This window comes from Heliangelus exortis, chromosome 5, assembly GCF_036169615.1.
Source record: "Heliangelus exortis chromosome 5, bHelExo1.hap1, whole genome shotgun sequence".
NCBI lineage: Eukaryota > Metazoa > Chordata > Aves > Apodiformes > Trochilidae > Heliangelus > Heliangelus exortis.
The window spans coordinates 41,087,158-41,103,863 of NC_092426.1; the positions used below are offsets into that span (position 1 = coordinate 41,087,158).

Below are 16,706 nucleotides of genomic sequence, written 5' to 3' on the forward strand. Positions count from 1 at the left end.
CCTTCTCAGGGGATCAAAAGGGAAGGGAGCAGCAGCTGAAAGCCTGCAGCAGCATCCCAGGGAGAGCAGACTCAGCCCGAGCTGGCTGGGTGAGAGTGGTTGCCCAGGAAAAAGCACTGCAAGTAGGTCCAAAGCTAAATGGGTTGTTCTGATGGGTTTTCCTCCCATTTACCTGAGGTGAAGCAGGTCCAGGGGGCTGTGTTCTGCTGGCAGAAAGCTGGGCAGGAGGTTGCACCAGGCCACCCTTTCCCCAAGGGCCACAGCTCTCCTGGCAGAGCTTTCTGCTTGGACCACAGCCCATTAAATAAAGAGATGACACACTGGCTTCCAGACTGGTCCCAGCTGGTAAATTAACTACAGAGCTTTTTAATGTAGTACCTGAACATCACAGCTCATCTACTGGCAGGAGATGGGGCACCAAAGTGTTGGGTTTTTTTTTTTTCCTGATGATGTCAGGTCATGTTCTTGACAAAGGTAGACACACACACATCCCCCATCCCTCTCAGCTGGGAGTTCTCTTACAAAAGAGCTACTCATCCTTTATTTAGGTTATTTAGGCCAGTATGTCTGAGGCAAGATGGACTGCATAGCAGTCATACTAACCCTGGTTATAAAGCCTCAGGAGGTGTCAATGGGGAAGAAAATTCTGATTTAAGCCAAGTGGGGACACAAGCTGCCATTACTCAGAGAGCACCTAATCCCAGGCAAGCCTTTTGGTGCTGGCAGGCAGAGCAGAGCAGCTCTCTGACCCCTTCTTTGGGATGGAGATCTTCCTCAGTTTCCCCAGCACTAAAACTCAGGCTCTAAAACCCTGGCTTGTTGGCAGCTACCATGTTCACTGAAGGAATTTTTTGTAGTTTGGAAGCCCATTATTTACAGCTGACTGGATTCCTTTCTCCTCAGAGCCTTCTGAAGAAAAAAAGTGGTAGCAGAAATCACATATTCCCTTACAGGCACATTTGCCTCTTGGGAAGTCCCAAAAGGATGGTGAGATATTAAATGCAAGAAGACAGCACTCAGAACCCTTGGTTTGAGGGGAGAAGGAGGGATGCCTCCAGCATCTTTCCTCTCAGACCCTCTGAGCCTGAGAGCTGGGGATGCTTTGGGAAGCCAGGACCAGGTGCTCACCCTGCAAATCCCAGGACTCCTCAGAATTGGGAAAGTTTATCTATTCTTAACCAAATTTCAGTCTCCCCAGTCCTCTGCAGATAAGCTTTGTTTCTAAAGAGTGGAGGAAGAAAGTGCAGGTGAGAAGCAGCCTTGGAAAGCCTCGTTTAGGAACCTCTGAACCAGAACCTCCCTGGTGCTTTCACCGCATCTCTCTTGGTTCCAACCCAGGGTTGATGAATGGGTATTTTCTTCTGCAGTTGCTCTTTCCATGTGCTAGAAAAGGTAAATTTTAAACACCAAAGCTCTGGTTCTGGTGTGTGTGGGGAATTTTTTGTAGGCAGAGCCCTTCTGAGCTGGGGGTTGTGTCAGAACGTGGACACCCAGGGGTAGAGCAGGAATCTGGGAAAACACTGAAACCCTAAAGGAGTGTTTTGGCAGGCAGGGCAGGAGGAATGAATGCCTCTTGTGTTAGGTTTGTAAATTGTCTGTGATCAAGCTGGGATTTTTGGAGGTCAGATTGGGCCCCAGGATTGGTGCTGGGATGATGTCTCTGGTGGGGGGATGGTGCAGGAGTGCCAGGTGGTGCAAGAAGGGGGTATCAGAAAGGTGATCTGAGCTGTGAGCAGAAGATAACTACATGGTGGACACATAAAAGTCCTCTCTGTTCCCTTGGCTTCACCATGGTTGGGTGAGCATCACTGGTAGCAGGAGGTTTCTGGGGCAAAAACTCCTTTGTGCGAGCTCATAAAGATGATTTCTGTGAATATTTGGTGATGTTTAGCTGACATTTGCAGTCACTCGTGTCAGTAGGATCCCATCCTGGCATGGTAACCAGAAAGAAATGCAAAAGTAGGCACGAGCTCTGCTGATGTGGACACAGTTTTTAATTCAGGCTGGTTTAGTCATCATCTTTCATGTAATCATCCAGTTTTCACTCTGACCAAGATCCATGATTTTTTTTTTTTTTTCTCTCTGTTAGGAAGTGTGTTACCAGCACCTCTGTTATTTGTGTCAGACAATTGCTACCAGAATCCAGTTGCTTCTAACTTAATCAAAATTTAACAATTTGGCTTAAAAGCACCCAGTTCTGGTTGGTTTTATAATACTCTATTTTTTTAAAGGTTTATCTGAATCAGTTAAGCTGTTTGCAAGAACCTAGCTTAAAAAACCCACATTTTTGCTTTCTCCACATCTGAAAAAAACCAAGGATGTAATTTTTCCAAAGTTCTGGTGCACTGTGGTGTGGACCAAGAACATCAGACTTGCAGTGGAGCTGTTCTTTGGGTCAGAAATGAGCCTTTCTTCTTGAAAAATTGTCCAAGAGCAAACCTTAAGGAGCTGTGATTCTCAGCTGTGGTTTTCACTCACTCAGCAACAACAGCTTTCATTTTCACACCTAAATACACTGCAGATTTCCCACGTTCTGGGCATGTTTCCAGCCAGGTCTGAACCTTCTCTTTGTGCAGTGGCCCTGGTAGAGGATCCAGGACCCAGGCAAAGGAGGGGAGCACAAGGTTTGATGTAGCTTTAGATCCAAGAAAAAGCTGGGATTAGAAATCTGGGTGTGGAAGAATGGTCTGACTAAGGGGGCTTAGGACTGGGTGGCGAAAATACAAAGGCTCTGGATTATTTAGGGCACTTGAGACTCACACTGATGCCAACAGGACCTTCATGTCCAAGCTGCAAAAATATTGGGCATGACCAAGTCCTTTTTAAAACTCAGGCCTGGATACCTCAGAGCAGTTGTTCTGAGCTTGGTGGCTCTCAGGCTCAGTTTGCCACCTGTACAATGTGAATATCAGAGGCTGCTTCATCTCCCCAGGCTCCCTGTGGCTCAGGCATCTCTGTGCAAACCTCTGATATGGTTTGGTGGATGCTGGAGGAAACCCAAGAGGCAGTGCTGAGCAGGGTGTCCCTGTAAGGGTTGGCCTCATGTGCTGAGAAGAAAACTGAGAACTGGCAGTAGAGATGCAGTTTCTATCATCCCAAGGACCCAGGAACCAAGAAATTGAGAGGAGAAGGGTGAGGGGAGCCCTTCTGCCCATGGTCAGGACTTCCAGGGCAGCTCCAAAGCAGCTGGAGACTCCCTGTGTCCAAGGAGTCCCATGGACAAGACGAGGGGCAATGGGCACAAGGTGCTCCTGGGGAGATTCCATTGGAACACAAGAGGGAAATTTTTCCCCATGAGGACAGTCAGACCTTGGAATGGTCTCCCAGGGGAAGGGGGGGATTCCCCCACTTGGGAAAGTTGGAAGTCTCAGCTCCAGGGGGTGCTGGGACATCTCCTAGAAACAATAAGATGAGAAGGGTTGGACCAGGGCATCCTGGAGCTCCCTTCCCACCTGACATTCTGTGACTCTATGAAATATTTTACAAAAGCAATCAGAGGGAAGAGACAAAATCCTTTTGCTGTCACTGCTTGTTTTCCTGTGTCCTGCAGACTTGTTTGGTCCTTGTATTGAGGGTCCTTGTGCTGAGCACCAAGGGTTCCCTCCCAGCTGGCAGAGGCAGCTGAACTCCAGCACTGGTCACACTGCTCCAGGCAGCATGAGGGGCAAATGGACCTCTCTGGTCCAGTCTGTCCCCAGAAAAATTTGGTCCTAGAGTGGCTTTATAAAGGGTTTAATTGTTGCAGGTGATGGTGGGAGATTCATGTCTTGTCCTGGTTCAGTCACCACCTAATGCACCCCTGGCTGTGAACCCAGATGCGAACCACAGGGATGGAGGAAAAAAAGTAAAGGTCAAATTCTTGTGATTGATGCAAACCAATTTCTTTCTTTTTTACCCCTGGTGACAATAAAAGGTGTTGCAAGGTGAAGTAGTCCTCAAGCGAAACAAAATCCCTCTTCTCAGGCCTTGGAGTGCGTAGCCCTCTGAATTACCAGGCAAGCACAGTTTACCCTCTGAGCAATTCTCAACTCCCCTTTGCAAGTGAGAGCACACTTTGGGGATGTTTTCCTTGTTCAGCACTACCTAATGGATTTTTTTTTCCCTTAATAACTGCCATTTGCCCTGCATCTTGCTATTCTCAACCCAGAATGAAAAGCTGAAGTTGCTGGCTGTGAATACTTCTCATTATTCATTTAGCAGAGGAATCTTAGGCACTTTCATCCCATTTCCTCTTTGTGCCTCATTATCAATAAACCTTTGCCTTGCTGCTCCTGTAAATCATTTTCATCCCTTGCCTTTGCAAACCATCTGCTCGGGCTCTTGCACAAAGGTCTCATGAGAGTCATTGCCCAAGTCATGTAGTGTTGGTTTTACTCCTTGATAAGCTGGCAAAACTTCATTAAGAGGAGATTATTGAGCTGCACTTTATATATATATGTATAGATATATTTTTATATATTTGGATGAAGAAAGCATTGCACTTCAGCTGTGAAGCACGTGGGGTTTCCTGGGATTTTCCCAAGCACAGCAGCGTCCAGAAGACTTTGATTACTCTGGTTCCCAGGGGGAGCCTCCAACTTCTCTGTCCTCTGATCTGAAGACTGTGGAGCTAACCCTACAGAAATTAAAGTGCACAGGGGAGAGTTTCAGACACCTTTTCCCTCCCCTCCATCACCCCAGCAGAAGGAAATGCAAGGTGGGAGAGTTTTGTACCTGCAGCTGGTGGTGAACTCCTCTTGGAAGCTGGAGCTGTGCTGATGGTTCCTCACCTTGGGGGATGCTTTTTGGGGCAAATGGATGTTTCCAGGCTAGGGCAAGGGCAGGAAGAGGCTGGAAGGGTCCTACAGAGGACAAGAGCATATTAAACTTCAGTTTAACTGGAGCTGAAATATGTTCCTCTAATGCAGAGGGCAGCAGAGGTTAACGGAGTCCTTTTTTGTAGCCATTTTATGCCCCTCTTTGGGGATACATATAAGAAAACTGAGGTGTTTGGAGCAATTTAAATTAATATTTTGGTTAGACTGTCTAAGGGGCAATCAGACTTTCCAAACAGGGCAGTCTTAAACACATTTGCCTTTCTTTTCCCTTTCTCCCTAGCACAGTGATGCTGAGGTTTATGGCCAGGCCATGTAGCACCTCTGTGCCCCCCTAATACCTCAGCACATCTCTCCTGGTCAGTGGGACCTTGAGGCCACCACCCATGCCTTGTGTTGCAGGAGATGCTCATGGGGACCAAGGACAAGAGCCCCTGGATAGTAGGCAGTGCCCTCAGACTCTATGGGGACAGAGGATTCCCCCTCTCCCTGGGCACCAGCAGGAAAAAACAAACCCATGGCACTGCAGCACCAGCCCCATCAAAACCCCACAGCAGGGAGTTTTGGTTTTGATTTTTTTTTTTTTTTCACCTGAGCAATGGAGGAAGGAGTGTATAGGGTATGGGGGAAAGAAGCTGCCCCTCTGAGGTTTGCTGTTAGTTATTTGGGTTTTTTTTCTTGGTTGGCAAGTTCCCAGTTTGGTCCCAGTTTGCTTCTTGCCTCAGTCTGTGATTTTGCTGCCCTCTTTCTCTCCCTGCCAGTAAGAGCTGATGCCAGCTTGTCACCCAGCCTCAGTGACTGGGTTTTGCTGCCCAGAAACCTAATTTCTTCTTGGAAGAAATACTTCTGAAAACCTAGTGGTTGTAGGAACGTTAGCAAATCCCAGGCTTTGAGTTTTGCAATGCATAGTCTGAATGGAAATAAGTTTTAGGGGTGTTTCCAAAAATGAGGAGGTTTGGGGACAGCTGAATATTTTTCTTCCCTCCTCTGTCCCTTCCTTCACTAATCAGCTCTGCAGAACTGAAGAACAGCAGAACTGTTTTCCTAAAGAACCTGGCCCAAAACTTTGGCCCAGTGTTTAACCTCACCCCTCTCTGTGGTTTGGTGAGATTCAGCCAACTTTGGGGTGTTTTCTGGTTTTTTCCTTCAGCTTTCCCATCACTGCTGCTTTCCAATTCCCGAGAAAAAATGGTAGGACCCAGATAGGCTGCACTTGGGGAGCAAGGGGGCTGCTGCAGTGGCTCATCCAGACCAAATCCCCAAGATTTTCTTCATGGGGATGCTTGGGGGTCCAAATCAGGGAGCATGAGATGTCCAGGGACATGGAGATGCTGGGCTCGAAGCATCCTGCAGGATCCTTGTGCTCTTATCCCAGCAGCAGGAAAAGGAGGCAGCTGGAAGTCACCTCTGGGAGGCAGCTGAACTTCAGCAATGCCTCTGCTGGAATGAGAGAGGTTCCTTTGGAAAAACAGGCAGGAGAAGGCAGGGAGAGAGGCAGGGGGATGGAGGGACAGGAGGGGGGTCCTGGCAGGAACAGGCACAGAGGATGGGGGTGACATGAGGGGTGTTCTGGCAGGAACAGGCACAGAGGATGGGGGTGACTCACTCATCAGGGAGTTAAACTGCACCATAGCCAGACAAGAGCAAGGTTTGGTTCCCTTCAGCTGCTTCTGCCCCACCAACCCCAGCTCTCCTGTGTCCCACTGGGTGATTTCTCTCTGCTGTCCCCAGCCATGGCCCTGCTTGGTGTGTGGCTGCCCTGGAAGAGGTTTGAGGAGGTGTCTGGGTGCAGCAGTGCCTTGTGCCTTCCCCTCTCTTGATGGAAGTGCTCAGCCCTGGAGGGGAATTTTAGGGAATTGTTGTGGGGAAGAGGGGAGGGAGGGACTGGTTCTGAAAAGCCCCAGAGGAGATGGCAATTCACACGAACAGCTCTTTTTTGTCTCCCAGTGCTCAGGCCAGGGAACTTTTCAGATGCCTGCAGTGGCCAAAGGGCATGGATGAGGTTAAGATGAATCCATAAATCTGCATCTGATGGGGAAGTTTATGCTCTTCCTTTCAGAGTGGGAGCTTAGTGGTAAGCCCTGCATCACCCTCACCTGCCACTCACATCTCAACATCCCCCAGCATTTCATTGCCCAAAGGCAATGATAGAATCAGGAAATCCCAGACTGGTTTGGGTTGGAAGGGCCCTTAAAGCTCCCCCAGTGCCAACCCCTGCATGGGCAGGGACACCTCCCACCAGCCCAGGTTGCTCCAAGCCCCATCCAACCTGACCTGAGACACTGCCAGGGATGGGGCAGCCACAGCTTCCCTGGGCAAGGGGCTTCAATCCTAATAAATTGGCCTGGGTATATATATTATATTATATATATATATTATATATATATAATATTATATATATTATATATATATATATAATAAATTGGTGTGGGTATGAGTCTGTGACTGAGGTGACCCCATTGAATACTTTGCCCTATATTAGTGATGGTGATTTTTTTTTTCAATGTATTTATGAGCTCTCCTATTTTCTCTTGTCATATTTCTCATATTTTGTCTTGTTCAGCACCAAGCCAGGCCTTAGAGCATTTAGGTGCTGACATCTGGCTCTGGAGGACTTGAGAAAAGCCAAGACCCTCAGGTGACCATGGCCATGGGCAGACAGTGCATTTTTCTTAGGAAAAAATAGACTTTTTATCATCAAATTGAGTGCTAAAGAGAAACTGGAAGCCCTTTCAGACCCTTTTCTGCTCCTTGCCTTCCTCCCCAGTTTCCATGGCAGACAAACACTGGTGATCTGTGGGTTCAGAGGTACCAGGTGGCTTTTAAGATGCAGCAGTTGACCCATCTTGCCCATCACACTTTTAAGCAGAACCTGTGTCTGACCAACCTCAGGACCCCTCTGTGGGGTCTCCTGAGTCTCTGCTTGGCCCTGAGTACTTGGCAGTACATTTTCTTCCTCTCGCCCTTTCCTCTTTCCTTTTTCCTCTTTTCTCTTTTCTCTTTTTTCTTTTTTCTTCTTTCTTTTTTCTTTTTTTTTCTTTCCTCTTTCTTCTTTCTTCTTTCCTCTTTCCTTTTTCATCTTTTCTCTTTTCTCTTTCATCTTTTCTCTTTTCTTTTTTATTTTCTTTTCTCTTTTCTTTTTTCTTTTCTTCTTTCTTCTTTCTTTTTTCTCTTTTCCTTTTTCTTCTTTCTTCTTTCTTCTTCTTTTTTCTTTTCTCTTTTACTTTTTCTCATTTCTTTTTTCTCTTTTCTCTTTTCTTTTTCCTTCTTTTTTCTTTCTTCTTTTTTCTGTTTTCTTTTTTCTCTTTTCTTTTTTATTCTCCTTTCTCTTTTCTTTTCTCTTTTCTCTTTCCTCTTTTCTTATTTCTTCTTTCTTTTATCTTTTTTTCTTTTTTCTTTCCTCTTTCCTCTTTCCTCTTTCCTCTTTCTTCTTTTCTTTTTTCTTCTTTCTTTTTTGTCTTTTCTCTTTTCTTTTTTCTTCTTTCCTCTTTTCTCTTTCCTTTTGGCTGCAAGGCCACCCAAAGGGCTGTGTGGCCCCCTTGGCAGTGTCCTCAGACTGACTTAGAGGGAATTTTGGAGATTTTTCTGCTCCTTTCCCTGCTGTTGCTGTTGCTCTATGCTCAGGAAAAAAAAAAAAAGCCTCTCCTGGATGAGAGGGGTCCTAGGTGTGATCAGGAGGGGCAGAGCAGTGGGAAGAACTCCTTTTCCCCCTTGTCTGAGTAGGGTTTCTGTAGGAATTTTGCTCTGGAATGAGCTCCAGCAGGAAGCCAGGTTTTTCCCAGGGATTTTCAGTCTGTGTGGTTCACAAATTCCCTCCCATCAGCAGCTCTGGGCAGGCTCATCGTGGACATTGCCCATGCAGAAGGGTCCATTTAGTGCCCTGTTCCTCTCAGTTCAGAAGGAAACCAATGCATGGAGCAGATTCCAGAATATGGGATTCCATTTTACTCTGCAAGAACCCCCAAATCTGGCTGAGATCAGTGAATTTATTTGCACGTTTCAGGACCTGCTCTGCTTGATGCAGACTCAAGGGAGGTGCTGGTGGGCTGGACACAAAAATGAGATGAAATGGAGACATTCCAACCAGGATAACCACATCCCAGAATGATGCTGGTGCCTTGTGTCCTATGTAGGCTCCCACCTCCTGCAGCTGAGATGAATTCTGCCCAGCTGAACATTTAAGTTGGGCCCAGGGGTGAAGGTGTGATGAGGAATCTGATCATTGCTGCTAAAATCAGTGATGTCAGCTCCAGCCCCAAAATCCTGGGGCTCCTCCTGACATCTTTCAGCTCCTCCCTGCACCTGCAGACTGCAGGAGAGCTCACGCCCTGCATGGCAATAAAACTAAAGGTTTGGGCCTTTCGTGTCAAACATCCAGCTATATCTATCTATACCTATATCTATATATCTATATCTATAATCTATATCTATACCTATATCTCTATCTCTATCATCTCTATCTATATCTATACATCATCGATATCATCTATATCTATACCTATATCTATATCATCTATATCATCTATATCATCTATATCTATACCTGTACCTATATCTATATATATATCATCTGTATCATCTATATCTATATATCTATCTGTATCTATCTAAATATATATATATATAATATATATATATAGATATGTATAGATATATATAAACATATATAACCCAGAATGGGGATTTTTTTTTTAATTATAGCCTCTGTGCTGATGTCTTGGTGTCAATGTCAGGCAGGAGGCAGAAGGCTGCCAAAGACAACTTGGGAATATATATGTATGTATGTATATATATATAAAAGAGGTGTAATGGTTTCAGCATGTGTTAAGGCAAGGTGACAAGGACTAGGTAAGGGTCCTATGGGCAGGCAGGTCCTGGGGGTGTGCTGGTTGGGCTGTGGTGCAAATCTGGCTGGGTACAAAGTGCAGAACACACTGCCCAAACCCCATCTAAGCAAAATGTTAGCACTGGTGTTTAAGCAAGAGTTGAGAGAGTGATATTTAGAGCCAGATGTTTATTTCTGATATTTATTCATGATATTTTTTTCTTAAATACCTGCACTAGAGGTTTGTTTGGCTTGTTTGTTGAAAAGGAAAAAAAAAAAAAAAAAAAAGAAGCAGCAGCTATGAAATAAATAGCTTCTGCTTCACTTTTTATTGCAATGAAAAGTGAAACTCAGACCACAGCTGTACAGGCAAGGAGAGGCACCATGACATGACCACAGAGGTCACAGGTATCTTGGGATGGAGAGGGGAGAAAATTCCCCTATACCACACCTGGATGGGAAGGCAGAAGGTCCCTATGGCACTTAGTGTGGGAGCAGAGGGGTCACCTGGGGTGACAACACCCATGGCCCTGGGTTTTGCTGGCTGGGTACCTGTCTCCCAACCTTTTTTATCTGTGGGGTTGCAGACACAGGATCTTAGGGAATGATAGAGACATAAAATCCCAGGATGAGGTGGGAAGGGAGCTCCAGGATGCCCTGGTCCAACCCTTCTCATCTTATTGTTTCTAGGAGATGTCCCAGCACCCCCTGGAGCTGAGACTTCCAACTTTCCCAAGTGGGGGAATCCGCCCCTTCCCCTGGGAGACCATTCCAAGGTCTGACTGTCCTCATGGGGAAAAATTTCCCTCTTGTGTTCCAATGGAATCTCCCCAGGAGCACCTTGTGCCCATTGCCCCTCGTCTTGTCCATGGGACTCCTTGGACACAGGGAGTCTCCAGCTGCTTTGGAGCTGCCCTGGAAGTCCTGACCATGGGCAGAAGGGCTCCCCTCAGCCTTCTCTTCTCCAGGAGGAACAGACACAGTTTCTCAGCCTCTCCTCACATCCCAGCTGCTCCACTCCTCTGATCATCCTCGTGGCTCTTCTCTGCACCCTCTCCAGCCTCTCTCCATCCTTTATGTACAGCAGGGACCAAAACTGAACACAATATATTGTCTCCATCCTTTATAGAGAATTATTAATTTCATATGAATTATTTTTTAAAAATGGATGCTACAGTCTTGTTTGTTCTCACTTCAAATCCTTCTGCATCTCTGGGAAAAGGAGAGGCCACACACAGATGACTTCTGAAAATGGGGCTTGAAAGGGAAGAAGGATCATGGCTTGTAGATGGTCACTTGCTCTGCTTTCTCATGCAGAATGGGTTGTTCAGGAGGTATTTTAAGGTACCAGAGCTCTAAATTTCTTTCTCAATGACCTTATTTTTTCCCCACAGATTAGAGACCCTCTCCAGCCTCTCCCCATCCTTTTTGTACATGGAGCAGTCTGTCACAAAGGTGCCATAGGTTGTAGGACAAGATCTATCATTTCAAGCTGAGCCCAAACTTGTGTATTTGAAGCATCCCACTCTCCCTTGCCAGGCTGACATCTTAAAACTTCATGGTTAGATTGTACATCGAGGTTTTACTTCAGCTCCCTCCCAAAATAGCACCCTTGAGGAAAAAAACAAACAAAAAAAAACCCCAAACAGATCCATATTGTGAATCCAAATATTGTGCTGGGGAGTTCAGATGCTGATTCTGTGCCAGCAGAGCACTGTGCTGCCTGGAACACCTTGGGCTCTCCCTGAGAGCCTGCACCATCCTCTGGGTTTTCTGCACCACATTCCCCTCCCTCTCCCTGGGGTTCCCAGGTGCAGTGAGCTTGGGAAGGTATTGCCCTTCCAGGTGGATTAGGGATATGGGATGAGCAGCTCTCCCGCCCTAAAAAACCAGAGCAGCATGGTGATGGGGGCCCATTTGTCCCTGCTCAGTGGCAACTCATACAGGGAAGTGCTGATGGTCTGGAAGGAAGGCAAGGAACTGGTGATCAGGGCATCAGCTGGAAAGGCAGAAAATATCCTCCTCCTGCTTCAGCTGGAAAGGTAGAAAATTTCCTCCTTCTGCTTCATTTGGAAAGGTAGAAAATATCCTCCTTCTGCTTCAGCTGGAAAGGCAGAAAATATCCTCCTTCTACTTCAGCTGGAAAGGTAGAAAATATCCTTCTACTGCTCTAAGGGCAGGGATGGAGTCCTGAGCACTAAGGGAGGCACCAAAGGGCTTGTAAGGATGCAAGGATGCTCACATTGCCTCCTTGTCGTGGGGATATTCACAATATATCTCACAATATATAACTCCAGGTCTCTCCAGGTTTGATGAGAAACAGGCACCCCAAATTTTGCACTGCAACTTTGAGGCCATCTCCAGTTACAGGAAGTCTGGGCACATCCATATGCAGATGTCTGCAATTTGTTTCATTTCAGCAGTCAACAGGACTGCTTGGAGGTTGGGAAATCTGTTCCTAGGGAAGGAGGGTTCCTCCTCCAGATGCACATCTCCAGCAGATAAACGACAGAGGAGTTCCCAAGGAAAAGCCTCAGATCTTGGCATTTGCTGCTGCTGGAGTCACAGAGGACTGGGGAGTCAAGAAGGCACAAAGACACAGGGGAAAATGTACTGAGCTTTCTAACATCATAAATTATATATTAAAAAAAATATTTAAAAGGAAAAAAAAGGAGGAAAAAAATCCTGGAATACTCCCAATTATTTATTAACCCATCTCTACTGACTCTCATTGCTGCAGAGTTTCTGGAACTGTTTTATTATTGTTAGTTTTTGAAATTAATAAGTATCAAGGCTGTAGCATCCAATTCACCCAGGCTGAGGGGGAAGCCACTGCCCAAGTGGTTTTTGGAGTGATGGAGCAGGCAGACAGTGCAGGTACAGGGAGGAGGTGGCAGCCACTGGCCTGAACACTGATCTTGGTACCCAGGGAGGATAAATCTTCCCAAAATGTTCAAATCAAAGACAGTCCACCTGCCCCTGGGGACTGCTGCTTTAACCAATAAAATAACAAATAAAAAAATAGCAAATATATATAGCAAATAACAAATAAAAAAGGTTTACATCTCTCTCCTTCTTTTTCTCTCCCTCCCTTTCCTGCCTCCCTCCCCTTTCCCTTGCCCACCCTTCCCATCCCAGTAGGTAAGGAGAGCAGCTTGGGAGAGGCTGAGCTGCAGCCCAGCTCTGACCCTTCAGCCATGGACAGCAGCTACCTCAGTGTGAAGGAACCTGGGGTGAAAGTGCCCCAGGACAGGGCCAGCACTGACCTCCCCAGCCCTATGGATAAGGCTGACACGGAGAGCAACAAGGGCAAGAAGAGGAGGAACCGCACCACCTTCACCAGTTACCAACTGGAGGAGCTGGAGAAGGTCTTCCAGAAGACCCACTACCCAGATGTCTATGCCAGGGAGCAGCTGGCCATGAGGACAGACCTCACTGAGGCTCGTGTGCAGGTAAAGGGGGATGCTCTGGGGCTGGGGGAGCTGCAAACACAGCCCCTGCTCTCTAAGGGGGGGAGAAATCAGTCCTACAGATTTCTTGTTGTGCCCCACCACAGCCCTACCCAGAGTCTATAGAGTTACAGAATTATTTGGGTTGGAAGGGACCTCAGAGCTCACCAAGTCCAACCCTTGATCCACTCCCCCCGTGGTTCCCAGCCCATGGCACTGAGTGCCACATCCAGGCTCTTTTGAAATATCTCCAGGGATGGAGAATCCACCCCTTCCCTGGGCAGCCCATTCCAATGGCTGATCACCCTCTCCAGAAAGAAATTCTTTCTAATGTCCAACCTAAACCTCCCCTGGCACAACTTGAGACCTCTTGTGCCCTCTTGTCTTAATGATGTAGAAGAGCCTGACCCCCCCTGGCTCCAACCTCCTTTCAGGGAGTTGTAGGGAGTGATGAGCTCTCCCTGAGCCTCCTCCAGACCAAACCAGCTGAGGGCTGGCACACCTCTGCAGGACACTCAGACAGAAGGACACAACAGAAAGGTACCTCCATCCCTGACCCCAGCATCAGAACTGATGTCCTGAGCTGCAGGGCTCACAGGCAGGGCAGCCTCACTCACCCTAAACAAAAGCACCATCTTCAGGAGGCTGATCAGAGGACAGAGGTTCAGGAAGGCTAAATAGGAGGAAGCCTTCTCACAGCTCTTTCTGGCCAGATGGGGACGTAGAAGTGAGCAGGATATTCAGTAGCAGAGAGGTGATACAGGAGGGGCAGCTCTTGCTGCCTGCTTTAAGCAGACGCTGCTTTCAGCATGAAACCTGCTCATCTGGAGGAAAAAACAAACAAAAAAAGGTGCTCCCACCACCCTGAGAGAAGCAGGAGAGTCAAACAAAATGCTGCAGCCTCCCCATCTCCACCTCCACAAGGTCCCAGCTCCCAGGAACCAACCTGGGGGGTCCAGCAGAGCCAAACTCCAGACTGAAGGAGTGAATGATCCTCTGGATCCTGCTTTTCCCACTGAGCCCAGGTTAAACTGAAGGCCTGGCAGAGGGCAGAGCATTTGGAAATAGGAGCAGCACAGCTTGGAGCAGACATCCATGACTCCAGCAAAGGTCTCATAGAAGCTTGGGCTCTCCTTTTCCAGCCCAGCTGACCCTGTGCCTTCCCTCTGAAAGTGTTTATCAGCTCACCACCCCCAGAACCTCCATCAGCATGGAGCTCAGCTGATGTTTGGAGGCATCTGATTGTCCTTTGACACTGGGAAGACTCCCAGCTCCTGGACAGCCTTGGCTTGCCCTCTGCTCTGACCCTTCCCTGTGCAGCCAGGCCAGCATCATTCCAGTTTCCTCCCTGCTTTTACTTCCAGCTCCAAGGAGCTGTAGGGTTTTTCTTGCCCGTTTTGCCTAAATTGGTTGGCAGGGCTTGGTGTGTTCTCCTTACCCACAGCTGTTTCTCTTCAGGCTCTGTGTCAGCAGAAAGCATCCCAGTACCCACCAGTCCCACCCCTACCCTGCTGGGCACTGGGGGAGGCACCACTCCAAACTCTCTATTCCTGCTGGATAGAGCCCTGGGATTCCCCCAGGGCATCACAAGAGCTGATGGGGTCTCCAGGAGCAGCATGGGTTATGGGGCTGCACAGTGAAATTCCTGGAATCCAGGAATTCCATGAAAATGGAAGATGCTGGAGGCTGGTGAGCTCCTGGGCTGGCCTCTGAGCCAGGGTGGGCAGGCAGCTCACCCCATCCAGCAGAGCCAGGGCAGGCCAGGCAGATGATAGCCACAAATTCACCATCCATGATCTCAGGGTCTTTTTTTCCCTCTTTTCCACTGGATAGCAGTGAGGCTGTGGGCACAAACACCTCCCCAGGCAGCCTGGGGAGTGAGAACCAGGATGGATCCCCACGAGTGCTGGTTGGGCAGGCACTGGGGGGGTTCCCTGAGTTCCCAGGAGAGGTTGCTGGCTAGGGAGTTGCTCAGCCTTGGCACAGTGGTCACAACCCCCCCAGAGGCACTGGGATGCAGGCTGGGGTGGCACAAGGATGTGTTTCCCATCAGGGAGGCTTTTGGGGCTAGGTAAGGACTTTGTGAATCAGGCCAGCTCTTGTCTCCAGCCCTGGGTTGTGTTTGAGCTTGTTTAGGCTTTGCTTTGGCCTCCTCCCACCCCTCCTGGGCAGTTCTGCTCTGCAGGGACCTCCCCATGCCAGTGCTGCAGCACCCAGGGCCATCAGCTCCCAGCCAAGGAGCAGGCACAGGCATGGGGCAGCAGCCCAGGAGGCTGATGGAGGGAAAAGCACCTCCTGCAAGGGCCCAACCAGGGCCAAGGCAGAGTGTGAAAAGCACAGATAAAGCCACGAGCCTCTTACTTCTTTCCTCCTGCAAGCCAAATTACCACTGTGGACTCAGACACCTTCCACCAAGCTGGCAGGGGCTCTGGGCACAGCCCTGCTGAGCCTCTTCCAAGGAAGGTACAGTCCTCTAAGGGATGGGAAGTGTCCTGGGATGATTCCCTGGAGGCCAACTTCAGCTGCCTGCAAAGCTGGAGAGAGCACAACGGAGTGGCAGGAAGGTGAGGTGTGGGTTGTGATGCTCCCTCCCATGGCTGAGCCAGCTTTTGGCTGGAGGTCATTCATCCCTCCCTCCCTCCCTCCCTCCCTCCCTCTCTCCCTCCCTCCCTCCCTCCCTCCCTCCCTCCCTCCCTCCCTCCCTCCATCCCTCCATCCATCCCTCCATCCCTCCATCCATCCCTCCATCCCTCCCTCCATCCCTCCATCCCTCCATCCCTCCATCCATCCCTCCATCCCTCCATCCCTCCATCCATCCCTCCCTCCCTCCATCCATCCCTCCATCCCTCCCTCCATCCATCCATCCCTCATTCATCCCTCATCCATCCATCCATCTCCCCATCCATCCATCTATCCCCCCATCCCTCCATCCATCCCCAATCCATCCATCCCTCCATCCCTCCATCCCTCCCTCCATCCCTCCATCCCTCCATCCATCCCCCATCCATCTATCCATCCCCCATCCATCCATCCATCCATCCATCCCCCATCCATCTATCCATCCCCCATCCATCCATCCATCCCCCATCCATCCATCCATCCTGCTTCACTTCTCTGCTTGCCTTGGTTCCTTGGTTTCTGGCCATCAGTGCCCACCACCACCCAAGTTAATTCCCCCCTGTGATGCCAGGCATCCTTTTCCCTCCCTGCCCCCCTTGAGCTTGTTTCCAGACAATATTAAACCCCTGCACATCCTGTTTTTCCAAAGGCAAGCCCTGTGCAGAGGCAGAGCCACCAGCCAGGCTGCCAGAGCTCAGAAACCAACTTGAAAGGCTGCACGGTGGGCACTGTTCACTTGTGGGTCCTACACAGTTGCACATCCCAGTCCTTTCTCCTCTTCTTCCAAAGCTGGGGCACTAAAGAGACAGAATAAACACAATGTGTGTAATGAAATTGGGCTCCCCAAGCAGCCCTGGCTGCTCATCTCTCCTGGGCTGTCAGCATCCCTGCCCCCTGACCTGTCCTGCTGCAGAAGAGAGAGATGGGGCTGGGAGTGGCTTGGACAGGGAATAAAACCTCCCTGCAGCCCCCTCAGAGCCAGCTGATGGCTGCTGGGGA

The 16,706-nt window shown here is 48.7% G+C and overlaps 1 protein-coding gene and 1 long non-coding RNA gene across 6 annotated transcripts in view; both read left to right on the plus strand.

Annotated features, from left to right (window-relative positions):
• Positions 1-16,706, plus strand: part of LOC139796635 (uncharacterized) — a 521,507-nt gene that overhangs the window by 372,816 nt on the left and 131,985 nt on the right. The gene's annotated exons all lie outside the window — the stretch shown is intronic.
• The window catches only part of ALX4 (ALX homeobox 4), a 36,930-nt gene that overhangs the window by 13,118 nt on the left and 7,106 nt on the right, over positions 1-16,706 (plus strand). For 2 of the 4 annotated variants that reach the window (XM_071744954.1, XM_071744957.1), the window contains exon 3: positions 12,778-13,091. In XM_071744954.1, coding sequence (XP_071601055.1) covers positions 12,778-13,091 — 314 coding nt within the window. The remainder of the gene's footprint in view (positions 1-12,777; positions 13,092-16,706) is intronic. The other 2 variants (XM_071744956.1, XM_071744958.1) reach the window with 1 other exon arrangement.